The 20624-nt window shown below is 43.2% G+C and overlaps 1 protein-coding gene across 1 annotated transcript in view; it reads right to left on the bottom strand.

Moving 5' to 3' along the window:
* Positions 1-1317: 1317 nt before the first annotated feature.
* The window catches only part of TM9SF3 (transmembrane 9 superfamily member 3), a 95287-nt gene continuing 75980 nt past the window's right edge, over positions 1318-20624 (bottom strand). The window contains exons 11-15 of the mRNA XM_006014843.1: positions 17066-17134; positions 16826-16972; positions 16343-16426; positions 14992-15068; positions 1318-3469 (exon numbers count right to left, since the gene is read on the bottom strand). Coding sequence (XP_006014905.1) covers positions 3402-3469; positions 14992-15068; positions 16343-16426; positions 16826-16972; positions 17066-17134 — 445 coding nt within the window. The 3' untranslated portion in view covers positions 1318-3401. The remainder of the gene's footprint in view (positions 3470-14991; positions 15069-16342; positions 16427-16825; positions 16973-17065; positions 17135-20624) is intronic.

The following is a 20624-nucleotide window of genomic DNA, read 5'->3' as shown; positions in this document are numbered from 1 at the left end:
CCTTTTCAACCAGAACCAATTCGTGAAACCTGGGGTGCACATTAAATGCGAGAAAACCTGATCCCCATTGATTTGGAAATTTGGTGGTGAGGGAAGCAGCAGCAGTGTTAATTGCTGCTGCTCTAGGAGCCATGGCAATTAACACTGCCACCACTCCCCTGCTGCCAAATATCCAGACCCATGGGGAGCCCCCGTGGCTAGGTAACATGGCCCCACATGCAGGGTCGGAGCTGACACATGGCTCCAGACCCAGTGTGCCAGGTTGAACTCAGCACACCAGGTCAGATGTGGTGAACTGGGTGTGTCCACAGACCTCATTTGGCACAAGGGCTAGTGCAGATTCAGGAGCAGGCTCAGTTCCCTAGCTGCTGCAACACTCAGTTCTCTCTTTATGCGAGGACTGCATTCCAAAAAAACCTTGCATAAAGTGAATCCAATATTACATGTATAGCTGCGTTGCATGCCTCTTCACATAATATCAAATTTTTCTCGCACAAAGTGAATTACTGGTATAAATAAGTCATTGCATATAAGTGAATTTGCACAAAATGAATTTGCATAAAAAGAGACCAAAATGTACTCTGTTTCTTTGAGGAAAAATAATTTTTTCTTCACCCTATGTCTTAATAAACAAGGTATTATATATGGGGATATGATGTAAGCGGAAAAATATGGTAGCACCTGTCAACCACCATGACAAAGACGAGACATTCAAAATAACTTCTACTTTACACTTGTATAGAAGCGGTGGTGGAAGGGGGCAATTCCCAGGAAACTGCAGAAGTACAAAAAATATCTACACTGATGATGCCAGAAAACACAGAAAGGAAATATGTACCACAAGTCTGCAGCATTAAGAAATCCAGGTACAAAACTGGTTAAATGAAATTTACAAAAGGTTTTGTGACATTTTGATAAACTAATCACAGATACAGATCCATTATCAAAATATTCCCTTTGAAAATTTTGCATCTCAGAGTACTAAATGTATTTATCGGGTGGAAATACTGGTTTCTTATTTAAGTTTAGAATATACAGCAGAAGGCTTCAGACAGTTGTATGCACTAGCAAAATTACTAACGGGAACAAGTACAAAACCCACTCTGTATAAATCCTACATTATTGTCAGACAAAGGCAGAAACAATTGTTGACCACGTTATGCTCCCATTATAGTTGGTCTGTACTTTTAAATGAGAAGTATCTTGTGTCAAACTGTAATATGCTCATCTACAAAAACTGACAATTCACTTGAAATATAACTTAATTCTTTTCCTGCAAAGATCAGTTAAAATGGCCAAAAAATATCAGAGCACGTGTATACGCAATACACATTTATTGAGTAAAATTTCAAGTGAATATGCAGGATTTTGATCTCTTCCACCTGTAGATTTGGTTGCATTTTCCCCATTCAGAAGAATTATTTTGTTCCACTCATTTTAAGGTCACATACTTTACATTATATATACAAACAGAATGCAAAATTTTCCAAAAACACCTCAAAACAACACAATCCCTTATGAGTGCCTGTCTCCCTCTTCAAGAAGCAGAAATGTATTTCACACCCCTGTACAACATTGGTATGATTTTTAGATAGATATAGGGTTCATTAATGCAAATACTGCTGCTTATAATTTTTTTTTGATTTAGTAAGTTGCATTTTCTGGGGGAAGATACTCTGATCCAAACAGGTTTATGAAAACTTCCCTATATAGCAGGTGTCAAAATTCCCAAGCTGATTGCCCCTTAAAGTCTTAAATCTGTTTCCATGAGAGACTTAACACATTGAGACTCCTCCTAGCTAAGTACACTGCACAATTAACACTCGTTTGTCTTAGAAAATCTTAACCTTTATTTGCTCATTTATATTAGTCGTCTTCTCATCTCTCCATCTTCCAAGTACACTTGCTGGATCAATAAACAGATTTCCCTATCGACAGTCCAGCCAAGGAGGACCTTTCTAGACTGACCATCCATTTTGGAACTGGACTGTATAATCCAGATGCAAGCAAATTCTCTGACTGTGAAGCATGGGTTTTTGATATTTGAAAAGCACAGTAATACTGTACACAGACACTGGCATTCAGTAGCATTGCCTTTTTAAACAGACATTTTCAACTGCAAACTCATCTATTTTCACAATCAGAATATTTTTGTCTGAAAAGTTTATTTTAGTTTTCTGAACACCCCAAAGCAGCTGTGCTTTTGGTGTTATATCAGTGTCCAGATCAAATAAACAAAAAATTAAAATGTTCTAAATTACAAATTTAACTCCTGTAAGAGCTTCAGAAAGGAAACAGAACAGAAAGCATGACACACATTGTGAAGGAACCCCAACGTTTCATGCAATGGCAGGCAAGATGTAAAAAGCCACCCAAATTCACACATTTGTACACCGAATCATCAGAAAAGTACTCTGTAGTAAATCTGTACATCCAAATACATTTGGGATCTACACCTAAGTTACATTATTTAATGTTATATACACTTATTACCCCTTTAATAACGTTTTAAGGAAAACCCTTCATTCAAACCCAAACAAAAAAATAAGACTAACTTGGAAAAAAGGAGAATCACTTTAGACATTCAGTTAAAATGTTGGTTTTGTTTTAATCTAGACCTCGAAATGTTTATTAAAAACAAACAGTATCCTCTTCATTTAACATGTTGCTTTCTAACTGTACAGTAAATTGCATTGCAGAGAACACACCTCTGTCTTCAGCCTTATTTTCTTTGGATGGATTTAAGATGTAGCTGAATATCATTTTAGAGATAAATAAAAGGGAAGTTGGTCCAACTAGAATGATAGCTGATATATTACATGCAGTTTTTTTAATATTTTTAATTTTTTTAAACAAATGGGTGTAGGTATAGTTGATATTGCAAATGAACCAAAAAAGCACCCAGAGTCAAAATATAAAACATACCTCTATCCTGAAAATGGCAGTAAAAATCTGAAAAGTAATCTTTCTGGAACAGCATTTTTAGATAATTTAGAAATGTTAAGTACCAGGAAGACTACTAATCATAGTTTTAGCAGCCAAGTTTCCCTCTTTTTACTGAATGGAACAAATGCTTTAAATAAACCGTTTGTCCTCTTCACTGAAGAGAGCTAGTCTATTCATCTTTAATGAGCTAGTTTTTTTTTTTTTTTTGGGAAGATTAGCCATGTACTGTAGTAATGTCTACTGCATATAATCCAAGCATTTGCTGTGAACAGTTGGAGAAAGCAGTCAGTAAGAACCTAGGATCAATGAAAATAGATGTTACTTTAAGCCATCCACAGAACGGAGACCCATACAGTGCCCAGTGTTAAAACCCAAATCTCTTCTTGCGCTTGTTGCTGTGCAAGTCCATTCCCGTGAAAACAGTAACTGATCCATAGTTCAATTTTCTTATTTCCTTAGTCAATTTTCACATTAGTGTAGATTTTACGAACAAAGGCACTTGTTCCCATGTAACCAATAGCTCCTGCAAAAAAACAAAAAGAGAGTATATTTTAGAGTCATGCGCACACACTTCTTAAAATAAAGCTATTTACGCTATCCGTTCTGAACAAAGAAAATAACTTACCTGGGATACTTGTCCTCAAATTCTAATTATCCCATGGAATGCCTGGCAAAAACTCATTTAGCTCAAGAGATATCATTAAACCATCTTACCAACAGGCCATGCTCACGTTGCCCTGATAAATGTACCAGGCCCCGCACTGTCTCCAAGAACCAGGCCCATTTTTTGAGGCCAAGAGTTGAAAGCATAAAGCCCTAACTCTGAGGGAAGGTATGTAGGAGGGCAAGTTTTTATTATAAGTGACACACCTTTTGGATGAGTATTTTATTGGCAAGTGTTTTTGCCTTACCATAAGGTACAAATAATAGCTGACCTCGGTCCTAGGAGTCTGAGATTCCAAGGAGGCCTGAGCAAAAAGATTAACTACTAATTGCTACTAGTTTAAAGGGAAATTGCAACCTGCAGTTTTGAAATTAGTAAGAATCATGGAAATATTATGCCTGAGTCACAGAAGTAATAAAGAAATAGGACAATGGATTTCTGCAAGCAGAAGCAGTTTGAGTAATGAAATACTGCAGACAGTTTAATGGCAAGAGAGATGAAGAATTTGACCCAGAAAATAGATTCATCAACACCAATCCACTCTGGGGTAGATCAGCAAGGCTGCATAAACAATAAGGGTGCATAGAAGTACAAGAGTCCATAGCACTGCCTTGCATGTCTCCCAAATAGGTGGAATTGTGGATGTCAGGTTAGCTAACACTCACAGGGGAGCAAGAGATGCAAGCCTGGTAAAGATCAAAGAGAACTGCTATCATCGCCTGTATAGTAATAATTGTAACCAATGGATGGGCAATTGAAGGCTACGGGTAAAATTTAATAGAGCTTTTAACACAAAGCTTTTTGGCTGTTCTGCTCAGAATGGATTATGCACACGTTTCCCTGGGAGGATGCTGACCAGAAAGTCCACAGCAAAGCAAGTTTTCCCCTTGAAGGCCACCAATCAGCCAACACAGACGTCCACTTCCTCCAAATAACCCCCTGCTAGCCCAAACAACAAAAGGAAGAAAAATAATCAAAATATAAGTCCCTAATCCCAAGCAAAAGTTTTACCCCCAAAACAGGAAAGCCAGAGACCCCTGAAAATAATCCACTAGAGACTCCACTACTGTTTTGTGTGGAAGCTGATCAGATGCAGAAGAAAACCACACACAGATGTTTACAACTCAATTCAGAGTACCTTATTAAGAAACAATTCAAACACCACCATCTTCAAAAGGATAAAGATGTGTCTGGGTTGAGAGGGGCTTCTTTATAGTACATAATATGCATTTCTCCTAAAAACTGGCCCAGACTTTTGCTTCCAGGCTGGTACAAATAGCGATGGGCTGATGAAAGCCACACATTTAAGTCCTTCCATAGGGAGCAGGGAAGGAAAGTGTTCATCACTACTGACATCAGATAGAAGTGAATAGTGTGTTTAAGCAAGCTTTAATTCTCAGTCTTTCATCTATTGGCTATTTCTTCCTTTTCTTTGCTTCTCCCCTCTGGAATAACTGAGTGACAGGCCTTGCTCTGGATGGGGCTAATTTAGGTAACTGAGGAGTAAAGTTAAGATACACAGCCAGCCTCCAACAAACCAGTTTGAGCAGGGAACAGAGAGCAGCAAACAGAGAGGGAGTTTGCTAAGGGCAGGGGTTTTCATTCTTTTTGGATCAGCATACCCCCAGTGACCGGATGCAGACCTGAGAGAAGGTGGCATGCAGTTGAATGTGGAGCAGCGGCAGCCCCCAGGTATGAGCTTCCTCTGCCCCCGACGTCCAGCCTGACCCTGCCTGCCCATGTGTTCCCCCTAGGGCCTTCTCAAGTACCCTAGGGGGGTATGCATGCCCCTGGTTGACAACTGCTGGCTTAGGGACTTCCTGGTAGGAGCGAGCCAGGGAACAGGAGATTCTGTGTGTATGAACATGTACAAGGGCCATGCTGCAGATGTTTGGTCTGCAGGTTCTTGTAGTATGACTTTTCTCCTCTCCCCTTCTCCCCCCTGCCCATACAGCCTAGGTGGTCTCCAGGCAGCAAAGGAGACACAAATGGAGTCTGGGAGTCAGCTGTTGTGACCTGTGTGGGATGTGCTGTGTTGGTGTTCTTCCCAGAAGGTCGGGAGCACTCATCTGCACCAAGTGTAAACTGATGTCTTTCCTGGAGGAGAAGATTCAAAGATTGGAAGCACGGGTATCCAAGCTGCACTGCATCAGGGACCAGGAAGATTACTTGAACAAGAGTTATGAGAGGCTGGTACTGGAGAGGCCAAAGGGCAATAAGGAGAAGTGGCAGCATGTAACTACTCAAAAGAGGGTCCCCCAAAATTGAAGAGCAGCAGACTGAAGTCAGCAACCGCTTTCAAGCACTCTGCAATGGAACTGCTGAGGAAAAGGTAGACAAGGACATCTGCAGGCATAGGAGGTAGCAGCCTAGGATAGCAGAAAGTACAAGGCCCCAAGGACCATTGCACCATGAAGGAAGGGAAGAGTGGTGATGGCTGGTGATGCCCTTATGTAGGAGACAGAGGCATCATTTGTCTTCTAGATTTGGGGCGCCAGAAGGTGTGCTGCCTGCCTAGAGCCCAAATTCAGGATGTCATAGAGCAGTGTTTCTCAACCTTTTAAGTAGTAAGTACCCCCTAACTTCTGGAAATTTGAATAAGTACCCCAACACTCAATTTTCCAGGGGATTTTATATTTATAGACGAATATGTGCACATGAAGTGCTCCTGACCCTGTTGGAAGAAGGGCTGTGTATATAACGCCATGATATGACAGATGTCTGATCTGGTGCTGGTAGGGTTACCACCTTTTACACCAGGGGTGCACAACTCAAGTATGTACCTGAGCTAGAGGTGGTGTTGGCCAAAGCTAGGAGGGCGGAATTACTGGGGAATTAATTTTTTTTTTTTTAATTTCACCAAATTTTTGCCATAGTTTTGAGAGGAGGAAGGGGTGAGAGAGAGGGGAAAAGAAGATGAAAGAGACAGAGTGCTGGGGTACCCACATACCCCCTGCCTGTGTCTCGTGTACCCCCAGGGGTACGCATACCACAGGTTGAGAAACTATGTCATAGAGAGACTGCTAAAGTTCATCCAACCCCTTCCTGCTTGTCCATGTAGGCATCAATGATACTGCCAGGAATGATACTGAGCAGATCAGAGGTGATTATAAGGCTCTTGGCAAGAGGATTAAGGATCTTGGAGCACAAGTGGTGTTTTCATCAATTCTTCCTGTGGAAGGCAAGGGTTCAGGCAGAGGCCATCATATCCTGGAAGTGAATGCATGGCTGGGACAGTGGTGTTGACATGAAGGCTTCAGCTTCCTTGACAACAGACAAATGCTCTTGGGAGGAGGACTGCTATAAAGAGATGGGATCCATCTGACGAGAATGGGGAAAAGCATTTTTGGACGTCACTTGGCCATCCCAGTAAGGAAAGCTTTAAACTACGTTCCACAGGGGATGGTGATCAAAACCCTCCAGCAACAGAGTGCACAGTCAAGAGGGGAAAAGGACTCAAAGAAACAAATTAAGTCTGGGAAAGGGCCAGAAAGCTATACGACTGCAAAAGTAGAGCAAAAGCAAAGCAAGTAGGTCAAAATGCAAAATATACCCAATGCATGCATACAGATGAGAGAAGTATGGGGAATAAACAAGATGAACTGGAAGCTGCAGCCTGTGAAAAGAACCATGGTCTGATTGGCATCACAGAGACCTGGTGGGACCACTCTTATGACAAGAATGTCAACATCACAGGTTACACTCTGCTTCAGACAAACAGGGCTGGGAGAAATGTGGTGGTGCTGCCTCTGTCAAAAGCACATATACTTGTTCCCTGGTTCAGGAGGGAAACAACAGCAAAGAAGAATGCATCTGGGTGAAGATGAAAGGTGAAAGACGCAGCATAAAAATAATGGTGGGAAGTTATTATAGGCAACCAAATCAGGAAGAGGAGGTGGATGAGGAACTCTTCAAGCATGTGACAAATCTATCCAAAATGCTATGGGATAGTACTGGTGGGAGATATCAGTTTTCTGGACATCTGCTGGAAGAATAATGCAACAAACAAAAAATGCCAAGCCAGTTCCTAACTCATGTGGAGGACAACTTTCTCTTCCAGAAAGTGGAAGATACAACTAGGGGATCATCTATCTTGGATCTTGTCCTGACCAACAGGGAAAATGGTAAAGGATGTAAAGGTGATGGGTAACTTGAGAGGAAACAATCACAATATGACAGAATCCCAGATCCTGAGCCAGGCAAAGCATGAGGTTAGCAAAATTAGGATGCTAGATTTCAAAAAGGCAGATTTCATCTGACTCAAGGAGTTAATAGGCATGGTGTCAGGGGAGGATAGATTGAAGGATAAAGGCACCTAGGAGGACTGGGAGCTTCTAAAGGGCACAGTATTGGAAGCTCAACAAGAAACTGTCCCAACATGATGGAAAAACAAGAAGAATTGCAAGAGACCAATATGGCTGCACAAGGAGCTTCTAAAATGCCTCAAATGCAGAAGGAAAGCATACAAGCAATAGAATAATGGGCAGGTCACCAAGAAAGCTACCAGGAAACAGCAAGAACCTGCAGAGACAAAAATCAGGAAAGTAAAGATAAAGAACAAGCTACACCTGGTGAAGGAGATCAAGGACAACAACAACAAAAGTTCTATAAAGTATGCTGGCCAGAAAAGAAGGACAAAGGAAGCTGTGGGTCCCTTGTTAAGAAGTCAGAAGGAAACTCCTAACAGAAGATGCAAAGCAGGCAGATCTACTCAACAGCTATTTTGCCTCAGTCTTCATGAAAAAAAAATTAAGCTGCAGCCAGACACCTAATAGGGATTATCTGGATAAGGAAGGGGGGCAAGCTGAGGGAGGAGATAACAAAAGAGATGGTCAGAGAGCTTTTGTTGGGTCTGAATGAATTCAAGGCAGCAGAGCCAGATGAACTTCATCCCAGAGTACTGAAGGAACTGGCAGAGGAAATCTAAGAGGCCTTGGCAATGATCTTCATGAAGTTGTGGGAAACGGGCCAGGTACCAAAGGACTGGAAAAGGGCCAATGTAATACCCATCTTAAAAAAAAAAAATTAAAAAATGGAGGACCCGGGGAGCTACAGACTGGCTAGCCTCACTTTAATACCTAGGAAGGTACTGGAGATTATCCTAAAGAAGGCTATTTGCAAGCATCTGGAGGAGGAAAGGGTGATCACAAACAGCCACTATGGACTTCAAATTATTAACAAGTCCATGTCAGAAGGGCAAGAGGTTTTGAGCAGTCCCCACAGGGGTCTGTCCTAGGCCTGGTGCTGTTCGACACATTTATTAACAATTTGGGTGCTAGCACAGAAAGCTTGAGAAAGTCTGCAGACAACATGAAACTGGGAAGGATTGCAAACATGTTGGAAGATATGAATGCAGTTCAGTAGGATCTAAACAGGTTGGAAAGCTGGGCTATAGCTAGCAGGATGAAGTTCAATGAGGACAAATACAAGATGCTACACCTCAGGAGGAATAACCAAAAACACAAATATAAAATGGATGATACGTGGCTGGATGGCAGAACCATGGAAAAGGACCTGAGAATCTTGGTAGGTCACAGATTCAATGAGTCTGCAGTGTGATGCAACCACACAAAAGGCAAATGCGGTTTTGAGATGCATGAATAGAAGCATTAGGGGCAAGACATGGGAGGTGTTACTGCCTCTACTCAGTACAGTTAGGCCTCAACTGGAATACTATGTGAAGCTCTGAGCTCCACATTTTAAAAAGGACATGGAGAAGACAGAGTCCAGAAGCAGGCAACAAACATAATCAAGAGCTTGGAAAGCAAGCCATAGGATGAGAGGCTGAAGGAGCTAGGCATGTTCAGCTTGTAGAAAAGGTGCTTAAGAGAGGACACAGCAGTCTTCCAATACTTGAAGGGCTGCCATAAAGAAGGAAAATGCCTTTTTTCTCTTGCTGCACACAGGATGTGGACTAATGGCCTGAAGTTGTAGTAAATTAAGTTTAGACTGGATATCTGGAAGAGCTTCTTCACTGAAAGAATAGTGAAGCAGTGGAATAGACTGCCCAGGGACATTGTGGACTCTCTATCACTGTTCAAAAAGAGGCTGGACAGCCACTGGTCAGGGATGACCTAGGCATAGCTATCCATTCATTCTACTATGGGCATCTCCTATGCTTCTGAGCTTTGCTGGCTTCCCCCCCTTCTCCCCTCTTTTTGCTTCATGCATCAGGAAGCTCAGAGGCACTGGGTGTTGGCTACAGCCAAGACTGGGAATTTGACTAGGGTGTGGCCAATGCTCCTGCTGAGGACCAAGTCAGAGGTACCTGGCTAGAGGGTCTTGCCCCTCCACTCAGAGTCAAACCAAATGCCATATTTGGGATCAGGAAGGAATTTTACCCCATGGTTAGGTTGATACAGACTCTAGGAGTTAATGTCTTCCTCTGCAGCAAGGGGCATGGCCTTCTACCTGGGATCTCTTGAGCATATATTAACAACATTTCACAGAAGCAGGACATTAGCTGCCATGGTTCCCCTACTTTACCTGTGGCAGGTTAGGGTGTTAGGTCTGTGTTTTGTCAGGCTTGATGGTAAACTTACGTAGAGTTTAGATTATGAATTGTATTGGATGGTTTGGATAGGAACAAACCTGCCTCAGGCAGGGGGTTGAACTAGATGTCTGGAGGTCTCTTCCAGACCTACTTCTCTATGATTTTATGATCTGTGAGATTCAGATTCACAGACAGATCAAGTATTCTGTGTCTGGAACCTCCTTTTTGTGTGCTATCTGTACCATAGAAGTGATGCATTAAGGGTCACCATAATCTAGACTGTAATTTTAACTCTTAGTTTAGTAGCAACTCATAGGTAATAATTCCTAAATACAGTTCAGGTGTCTCTGGGACTGACCTCTGCCACTACTGGTGACACCCAGAGAATGGGTCTTGCTGAAATTTGTTTTCTCTATAAAAACTTTATCAACCTCTAATTCTTAGACTCTCCAGTGCAAATGGTTTTCTATGGACAAAACTAGACGCAGCATATCCAGGTACTCCAGTTTATTCAAAGGGACAACTTGAGAATATGGGTAATTCATTATGAACCCAGGTGACACTAGTTCTATACTGGTGGTGGTGCAGAATAGAAACAGCTCATTACATCTCGGGGACACCTGATCCACAGAATGTAACCACTGCTGTAGTATTTTACCACTAAAGAACTCCACAGTGCGCAAAAACAAGTAATACACAGTAGGACTGTGATTCAGTAAATAGAGAAATTGAGAAACTATTGAGAAGTCTATTTATCTGTGTGATACTAGAGTAGTACAAGCTCATATTTTCAAACTACACACTCCACAGAGCATGAAGATGACATTAGTTAGTCAGGAAACTCTGGAAAAAGTCTATTCTATCAGTAGAGTGCTTTTCTCTGACATAAAGAAAAGAGATTTTATCTGTCAGTTTCATCAAAATGAAATTAAAGGGAACTCAGCAAGCCTGAAAGTTGTAATAAGCTTTCAACGGCTAGTATCAATATTCAGGTGATCTGCAGGGGCAGTCACTTTGTTCCACAGATTATGTTAAATCCAAGTTGACTAACCATGGTCAAGATAACTGAAGCTAGGGACAAGTGATACGGGTAGAGAGAGGCGCCAATGCAGTCAGTGACATCTAAAATCCTAATGGTTTCAAGTTGCATTCAGTTTTATTATGCTGCAAACAACATGGATGGGCATCCAAAACATTAGGTCTCCCTATGTTTTTCAAAAGAGATCTATACAAGCATGTACAGAGCTCAGTTTTATAGCACAAGCTTCCATTAGCCCTCAGTGAGGGCAACTTTCCTGGCAAGTTGCCTCGAAATGTAGCTCAAGACAAGTCTGACTGCTTTAAAAGAAGCCCTTTTGAAACTGTCAGATCTGATAAAGCTACATCAGAACCCACAGACAACTAATGACTGCCACCAATTAATTTTCAACAATGTGCACTTGGCTAGTTCAGATGTCAAGGGAAAAGCCATTACACTTAAAAAAAAAATCCCATACTAAACGTGCAAGACAAGTGAAGTTTGCTAAAAGGGGATTTTTACAAATGGAATACAAGAGCTCCTAGGAAAAAGGAACCTCATGGGTTTACTTTCAATGTTCCGCAATAAAGGCAAGGGGGAAACCCCCCCCCAAACAATGCCACCGGACATGGAATACATATCAGATGTTTTCATTTGGATAAATATTTGAAAAGTTAAACTAATTTAGAGTTCTACTTCATACTACATCCATTTTTTCCACTATAACAAGAAAGCATATGCACATTTTCCTTTCCAATGTTTTAGCATATTTTAATTACAGAAACTGATGGGCATGCTTAGTTCTGCATTATAGACATTTTAATCAGTACCATACCGAGCACTAACAAAAGATTAGAGCTCAAAGGTATAAGCTTATTGAAGAAAAATGGCTGAGACGCTGCCAGAACAGTAGGGAAACCATGTAGTGTGCCAAGAACTTCAAGAGGCCAGATGAGATTTCAGTAGAATAAAAAGCATTCAGCCTTTATAACTGGAGTTTTTCCTCCCCTAGTGTCTTGACATTACCTTCTTGGGTCTCCCAGAGATTAAAAAAGAAAAAAAAAAAATCTGTGCGCGAAATAAATGGTGACTACAGGATCTACCAATGGCTTGATCCTGCAAACCCTTACAGGTATCAGTAACCCTTAACCTTATCAGTATCTTAACTCACAAGTACTCACTAATAGAGTTGTTGAGTTTATTCATACAAGTAAAAAAAGTCACATGTGTACGGAATTGTAAAATAAGACTTTAAAAAGGGTAAACTATCTACATATTTGTACAAAGAACCAAACTGGTGTTTTCAAAAAGATGCGAGGGAAAGGACTAAGAGATGAATTAGTATATCAAATTACCAGATTAACTTCCAAACAGTATCTTACATTTTCCTCCAAACATCTGCTAAAACAACACCTGAACAGCACCATGTTCATGGATCAACTGTAAATATTTAAATGTTTCTTCAACCCCTGCCAATAGGCACAGGACATTGCTAAGGCTGAAGTCATTAAAGTAAGCAATCCATGCCATCTGGAATGGCAAGTGCCAAGACAAATATAAACAATATAAAGAATGTGTGTGTGGTGGGGGAGGGGGGAGAAGGAGATTGAAAGAGTTGGGGAGAAACCTTCTCATGATCAGGGCAAACAGCTTGATTTGTCCCATGGCGGTAGTGATGGTTGGCTCAGTATAGCAATCACAGCCAACTGTGACAACCGTTAGATGTCATTCTGGAGGACTTAGAAAATAAGGGTTAGAAGGAACCTCAGGAAGTCATCTAGTCCACCCCCCTGCTCAAAGCAGGACCATCCCCAACTAGATCACCCCAGTCAAGGTGTTGTCTAGCTAGGTCTTAAAAGCCTCCAAGGATGGAGATTCTACAGCCTCTCTGGGTAACTTGTTCCAGTGTTTTCCTATCCTCCTAATGAGAAAGATTTTCCTAATATCTAACCTAAACTTCCCTTGCTGCAACTTGAGACCATTGCTCCTTGTTCTGTCATCTGCCACCACAGAGAACAGTCTAGCACCATCCTCTTTGGAACCACTCTTCACGTAGCTGAAGGCTGCTATTAAATCCCACGCCTCAGTCTTCTCTTCTGCAGACTAAACAAGCCCAGTTTCATATATTTCATAGACATTAGGGCTGGAAGGGACCTCCGAAGATCGAGTCCAGCCTCCTGCCCCAAAGGCAGGAAGTCAGCTAGCGTCAAAGGATCCCAGCAAGATAAGCATCCAAAAGTTTCTTAAAAAGTGTCCAGAGCAGGTGCTTGCACCACCTCTGGAGGGAGTCTATTGGGGTCCCACCTTGGGGACTCGGACAGTAAAGAAGTTTTTCCTACAAAGGGTGTTATGTCTCTTGTGACCTAGCCATTGCAGGGCCCAGGCTGCCAATCCTCTCCACAGCACCACAGCCGTCCCTGCTTTGTGCTCCACTGGCCCCTGCCAATGGCTGCCACTGTTTTCCACTGCAAACAGTGATGGGGAGCCATAAATTCAGCTGCGCAGCATGGTAGCAAGGTGAGAAGACCGTTGGCACAGGGTAGGGATACTAGAAGCTGCAGACAGGACTGGCAGTAAGTGGCAGAGGAATGGACAGTACAGGGTGGAGAGCATGCCCCTGCCACCACATCCCCTATGCAGGCCAGATCTGACTTGTGAGCCATAGGTTGCTGACCCCTATCTTAGCCTATATCTACACTGCAGTGGCAACTGTATGGTCCAGCTATGATGTTCCCAAATATACCAACTCATCACGGTACTCAGGGCTGAGAGACAGTGCTGCCACAGTGTGGACATACCTTAGAGACATGGCTTGGGAGGGCAACCTAGACCAAACAGGTACCTGGAGAACGTACTTCCCCTCAAAGCTATGAGTGCTGGCAAGTTAATGGCACTAGGGGCACTTTTACATGTGCTCGGGGGGGCACCACACGCAGCAGTGTTTTAATTAGAGCGCCAACAGATCTCCTGTATCAGTGCCCCTGTGCTTAAAAATGGCGGTGGGGATGCTTGAACTAAAGCTTGTTCCTGCCATGCGTGGTAATTGCCATGCTCAGTCGACTCAATTAATGGAGTCTCCTCTGACACACCGGAATTCCAGCATGTTGGAGCAGCCTCTGCACTCATTTATAGGCGCCCTATATGTTTGGATGTCTAAACCCTGCTCTTCAGCATGCTAGGAATAGAGGGTCTGCATGTTTGTTTCAACTTATCCTATATAGAAAATGTTAACAACTAGCCTAATTACTCCAAAAACTAAAAAACCAGAAAGACAATCTAGGTCTCATGTAAGCTAGGCTGCTGCAAGTGCATGCAGCAGCTGAGTGGTAGGAAAACATTCAGGTGGTTAGGAGCCTTATCCCCTTGTCTAGTATTCATATTCCAGCCTGCAGCTCATGCTCTTCATTGGTGGGTAACCTGGAGACAATTTCCACAGTGTCTTTCTTACGCAGCATAAAAAGCCTTGTTGCCCCAATACCTCACACTAACATGAGGACAGTAAGTCACTAAAGGGCCGAATAAAAGCTATTTGTGATATTCTTTATCATTATGGAATTAATTTGACAAAGTTTAAGCATGCTAAAAATACATCCTTACATTCGTTTTTTGCACTGTTTAATTTTTGCAGCATGGCTGCAAGGTGTCTGTTTCTGTACAGCACCTTGGAGATGTTTACCTACTTAGTTTGTATAACTTTACACTACTTAAGCTAGTGTCATAATGATTGAAAACATTTAGTTCTCTGACTACAAGCCTGTTTTTAAAGCTGTATATTTTTAGCATCCAATAAAATTATTTGCATCACATTTTGAAAATACTAGCACCTGGATATTTGAAATATAACAGATTCTTAATATATTCTGAACTTACCACACATTATCCCCAAGGCTGTGCTAAATACCGCCATATAACCAAAGTAAAATGATGTTTGAAATAAGCCATACATCCTGAAATGAAACAAGGTAGCAATTTATTTCACAGGTCATTTTTCACTATTTCACTTATTTTAAAACAAGCTTAAAATGTTATAAGCATTTAATTTCATAGTTGGTAGGGTCGGAAGGGACCTGAGCAGATCATCAAGTCTGACCCCCTGCCATGGGCAGGAAAGAATGCTGGGGTCAAACGATCCCAGCTAGGTAATTATCTAGCCTCCTTTTAAAGACCTCTAAGGTAGGAGCCAGCACCACTTCCCTTGGAAGTTGGTTCCAGATCCTAGCCGCCCTAACTGTGAAGTAGCGCTTCCTGATGAAGTAGTGCTGCCTGAACCTACCCTCAACCAACTTGTGGCCATTATTCCTAGTTACTCCTGGTAGTGCTCGGGGAAACAGGGACTCTCCCATTCCCTGCTGGTCCCCCTTGGTAAGTTTACAGATGGCTACCAGATCCCCTCTCAGCCTTCTCTTGTGGAGACTGAACAGGTTCAGGTCCCTTAGCCTCTTCTCGTAGGGCCTGCCCTGTTGCCCCCTGACCACGCAAGGAGCCCTCCTCTGGACTCTCTCAGTGCTGTCCACATCCCTCCTGAAGCGTGGTGCCCAGAACTGGACACAGTACTCCAACTGCAGCCTGACCAATGTCGCACAGAGGGGAGGATCACCTCCTTGGACCTGCTTGTGGTGCATCTGTGGATGCATGACAAGGTGCAGTTAGCCTTATTGACCGCGTCCTCACATTGGCAGCCCATTTTCATCTTGGAATCAATAATGACTCCAAGATCCTTTTTTGCCTCTGTGCTGATGAGAAGGGAGTTCCCCAGCCTGTAGGTATGCTGCTGGTTCTTCCTCCCCTAGGTACAGTATCTTACACTTGTCAGTGTTGAATCCCATCCCATTCTCATCTTCTCATCCCTGTAACCTGTCCAGATCCAATTGCAGCCTGTCCCTCCCTTCTAACGTGCTCACCTCTCCCCACATCTTAGTGTCATCTGTGAATCTGAACAAGGTGCTTTTCACCCCCTCATCCAAGTCGCTGATGAAGATGTTGAACAGTTTGGGCCCAAGGACCGAGCCCTGGGGGACCCCACTGCCCACATCCCTCCAGGTCGAAAATGACCCGTCCACCACCACTCTCTGGGTGCAGCCCTCCAGCCAAATGGCGACCCATCTGACTGTGTAAGCATCATCACCACAGTCGCCTAATTTTTTAACGAGAATGGGGTGAGAGACAGTGTCAAAGGCCTTCCTAATTTACGAATTAAACATTTATGATAACCACCACTTACTTTGTCTTGAAAAAGTAGTAGTAAAAGGAATACATGTAAACATAGATTGCCGTTGATGCAGCAGAAAGAAAGCTTGTCCACTGCCTGAAAAAAACATACAAGTGTATCAACACACAAACTAATACTGACTGACAAAAAATGCATGGCGCATGAGGAAAACCTACAAAAGAAGAAAATCTACTCAATAAAATATTTTGATTCATTTGAAAAAAGCAACCTTCCAGGGAATTACTCATTACTTTCATGCCAAAATAGTGTGCTATATCCTCAGCCATGTAGTTGAATAACAGACATTTTTACCACATAAATTCTGCCTTCCTTCAACCTCTAATGTAAAAGTCTAGCTGCTTATAAGATACATTAAGAAAGCTAGCAGGAACTTTCAGAAACTTGCTTAGAATAGGAAAAAATATCTTGTCAATTTCCATTTCAATACTAGGATAGTGCATCATTGAGTCAACTATGAACAAAGAAGGCACTTACCACCTATAATCCTCTGCATTTAGCAGGAAGTAGGTGCATACAATAGTCACGCAGACTGTCACAATGCAGAGAATAACCAACACCAACATCATGAAGCCGTAAACATAGTAGATCTTGTAAGCCCAAAATGATGTGAAAATGAAATACCTAAATGAATCAAATATGCAGATTATAAATTGCAACTATTAGCAGTCTGAAAATATCAAGCATATTTATTAGCAATAGTCAACTTAAACTCACATTTCAATGAAAATTGATCCAAAAGGGAGGATGCCACCTAGGCAAACAATAACAGCTGGTTCCATAAACCTGTAAAATATTAGGATTAGCACATCAGTGATAATAGGGTTTTCTTTATAAAGATACATTAAGACAAACAACAAATTCCAAAACCCCTCAAACCCAACACTTACTGACAAACCCCACCTCAATTTTCCTGGAGCTGACAAGTTTTTGTTTTTTTTAGTGCAAGATTCATGTCAATTTCCAAAACCCGTATTTAAGCTTGATTCAAGGGATATGGAAAAAAACATTAACAGAAATGGGCACTGGATCAGGTCCTAAGTGATTAAGGATTTTGAGCACGCACAGCCAGTCAAATGAGCGGGAGCTCACCATGCCTAAAAAGGAATTCCTATTTAAATGGAGGTGCACCAATATATCAGTCGCACAGGATTGTCACCGATAAAAGGAAAATTAGCATCATCAGCAATTGGCTTTTTTGGCTGCCATAGCTGATAATGTCACCAATAAATGTTGCATGCATGCTCACAGCCGCAGCATGCATGTGGCCAGGAATGCAGCTGGGCAACTTGGAGAGCAGCGTCCAGCTGGTAAGTCTGTGGGGGGAAGGGGTGTGTGGGGGGCAGATCAAGGCAGATCAGATGTTGCCCAGCCAGGGCACTGAATGCAACCCCGGGGTCGGGAGTGGGATGGAGCCATGGACAGCTCGTCTGGAGGGCATGGGGGGGAGATTCCCTGCTGCTGCGTGTCCCCCAGGGGAGGCACAGGGGGCATTTGCCCCCCCTCCCCGATTTGTGCATGGGCAAAGGTGAGCTGCAAGTAGGTGGGGTGGGCAGCAGCAGCGCTTGCAGGGGTGGCTACAGCCACTCCAAAATTCCCTGTAGACACCCCTCCCATTGCTGCTGTTACCTGCCCCGTCCCCACCCACTTGAATCCCAGCCCCAGCCCCGCCACCAGGAAGAAGCCAGCGCAGCTCCTGGCCCCAAGCCCTGTGCACAAATCGGGGGGGGGCGGCAGGGGTGCGGGGGGGGTGCAGCAGCGGCACAAGCTCCCATGCAGCCCCTGGCGTGCATGCAGTGGCAGGGAGACACTGCCCCCCCCCAAAACGAGCCACCTGCAGCTCCATTTCACTCCCAGGGTTGCATTCACTGTCCTGGCTAGGCACCACCTGCCCTAGCCACAGCCCCAGCCCCACTCCCTCCCTCACTGTGGAGGCTTTGATCTGCACCCCATATACCTCTTCTTCCCCCCCCACCCATCTACCTCCCCACAGACTTACTGGCCAGACAGGACTTGTCAAACTGCTGGGCTGCATTCCTATAAATTGGTATTGATCAATATGGCTAGTAAACAAACAGCCATCGGTGTTAGCTAAGAAACTCTTTATTGGTGCACCCCTACTATTTAAAAGTGTAACTACCATCTGCTCTTTTTAAAATCTTTGCCACAAAACTTCACTAAAGCCCTATGATGTAAGAAATGTTAAATGAATTCTGAAATGAATATTGCTACCTACCTAAGTACTGGAGGGACACTACTTTATTACAAGACATTATTGTGGTTATAGAAATCAAACAACCTGATTTCATATCCATTTTTACCAAAGGTAAGTCTGTGGTCTTTGGCAAGTTCATTTTATGTTTTTATTTTCTCCAATTAGAAAGTGAAAATAATACCTTCGTTTACCCATCATCTTCAGTGTTTGCAAATCAGTATTATTCCTATTATTCCTAAGTGTGCTCCATGTTCATGACTAGTAGAGCTATTTCAAGTCTCACATGTGCATGCACTTCTGCTTTAACAGCCTACACCCAATATTTAACAAAAACACGTTATATATAGGTGTTTATTGCACTCATAATTAAAACCATTTAAACCCAAACTAATTTTTTTACAAGAGACTATAACCATGAATAACAAACTATGAGAAAAATATTTTACAGAAAAATGGTTATTGGTTCAGAATTACTTAAATTCTATGCCGACAATACTCCATGATTCTAGACTAAAATACTTAGCTACTTGTACATGTTACTGTCACTTCCCAGAGGCCATCTCTCAAAGTTCCTACAATGAGGCTAAGCCTAACTAGACGCAATGCAGTGATTCAATTTGCTGCTTCCTTTATTATTTATAGGGAGACTTGTCTAAATTGACAGTTCCACAAATTTCACCTTCATTACAAGCATCTCATTTCTTTCCATCTGTCATCCTAACTGAAAATCCAACAGCTCCCCAAGATATGGGCCTGTACATTAATTGAATCTCCGTTCTTCAGCTGGGCAACCCCAGCACTAACAAAGGATAATCAAGGCACAACATTTCTTGGACACCAGGGATGTACAGATCCCACTGTCCCCTTTACTTTTCCAACTGTGGAAGGGAAGGAAACACATGAAAATCATTTACTAAAGATGCTTTATTTTCATGGTTTACTTCCTCTTCAGAGCTATGCTAATAGGACAAGGAGATTACATTCATGAAACACACGCTACAATAGGGGTGGGCAATTATTTTGGCTGGAGGACAGCTTAATGAGGCTGGTGAGCTGTCAAGTGTAGCTGCATGTGTAGCCCTGCCCCCTGACAGCTGTCCTGCCTCCTGGTCACCATCTTGGGACTGGAAGTCCTGCCCCTAACCCCTGACCTTTGCCACCAGAAGTCCCACCCCTTTCCCTAGAAGTACTCCTTTTGGGAGGGGGCGATTGCCATCTTGAAACTGGGAAAAAAAACCAAATCATATACTAAATATCAAACATCTACTACAACTTATTTTAATTTTATTTTTAAAAATATTTTTGTTGCGATTTATGTGCATTTGCATAGTGCATCCAGAGGCGATTGCATAATAGCTCAAAATATACTCTTACTCTTGTATATTGTGTGGAGGAAGGTTAAGGGGGTGTATGTGGGGACTGTGTGGTTGGGGCGTGGGTGGGAGTGTGGGAGAGGGTGGGGGTGAACGTTGAGGAGTATGGATGTGGGGTATGTGGTTGGGGTAGGAGTGTGTGGGAGTGTCAGTGTGTGTGGGGATGGTGGGAGTGTGTGTGGGGTTATGGTGGGAGGGTGTGGGACTGTGTATGGGGTCTGTGGTAGGGTGTGGTGTTATGGAGGGTAGGGAGTGTGTGCTGGGGGTATGGTGGGCAGCCAGCCCTGTCCATCCCATCTTGGCTACAGCATGCAGTTCCAGGCTGCAAGGCCAGGACCCATATGGTGTGGCACAGAGTCAGCTTGGCACAGCCTGGTACAATGCAGTTTCAGCTGCGAGGCTGGGGACTGCACAGAGTGGCACAGAACCAGCCCAGCTCAGCTGTGGCACGCAGTTTCTGGCTGCAAGGCCAGGACCCATGCATTGTAGCATGCAGCCAGCCCATCCTGGCTCATTTCCTCCATTCTGTGCCACATGGGTCTTGGCCTTGCAGCAGGGAATCGTGCGGTGCAGCACAGAGCCAGCCTGGCCTGGCCTGCCCCAGCAGCATTGCAGTTCCCCGCTGCAAGGCCAGGACCCACGCAGTGTGAGGCATGGAGGGGACAGGCCGGGTTGGGCTGGCCCTGTG

The sequence above is a fragment of the Alligator sinensis genome, unplaced genomic scaffold (assembly GCF_000455745.1).
Source record: "Alligator sinensis unplaced genomic scaffold, ASM45574v1 scaffold264_1, whole genome shotgun sequence".
NCBI lineage: Eukaryota > Metazoa > Chordata > Crocodylia > Alligatoridae > Alligator > Alligator sinensis.
Note: the sequence above shows the minus strand (reverse complement) of the source record. Positions and strands in the feature narration are given on the sequence as shown.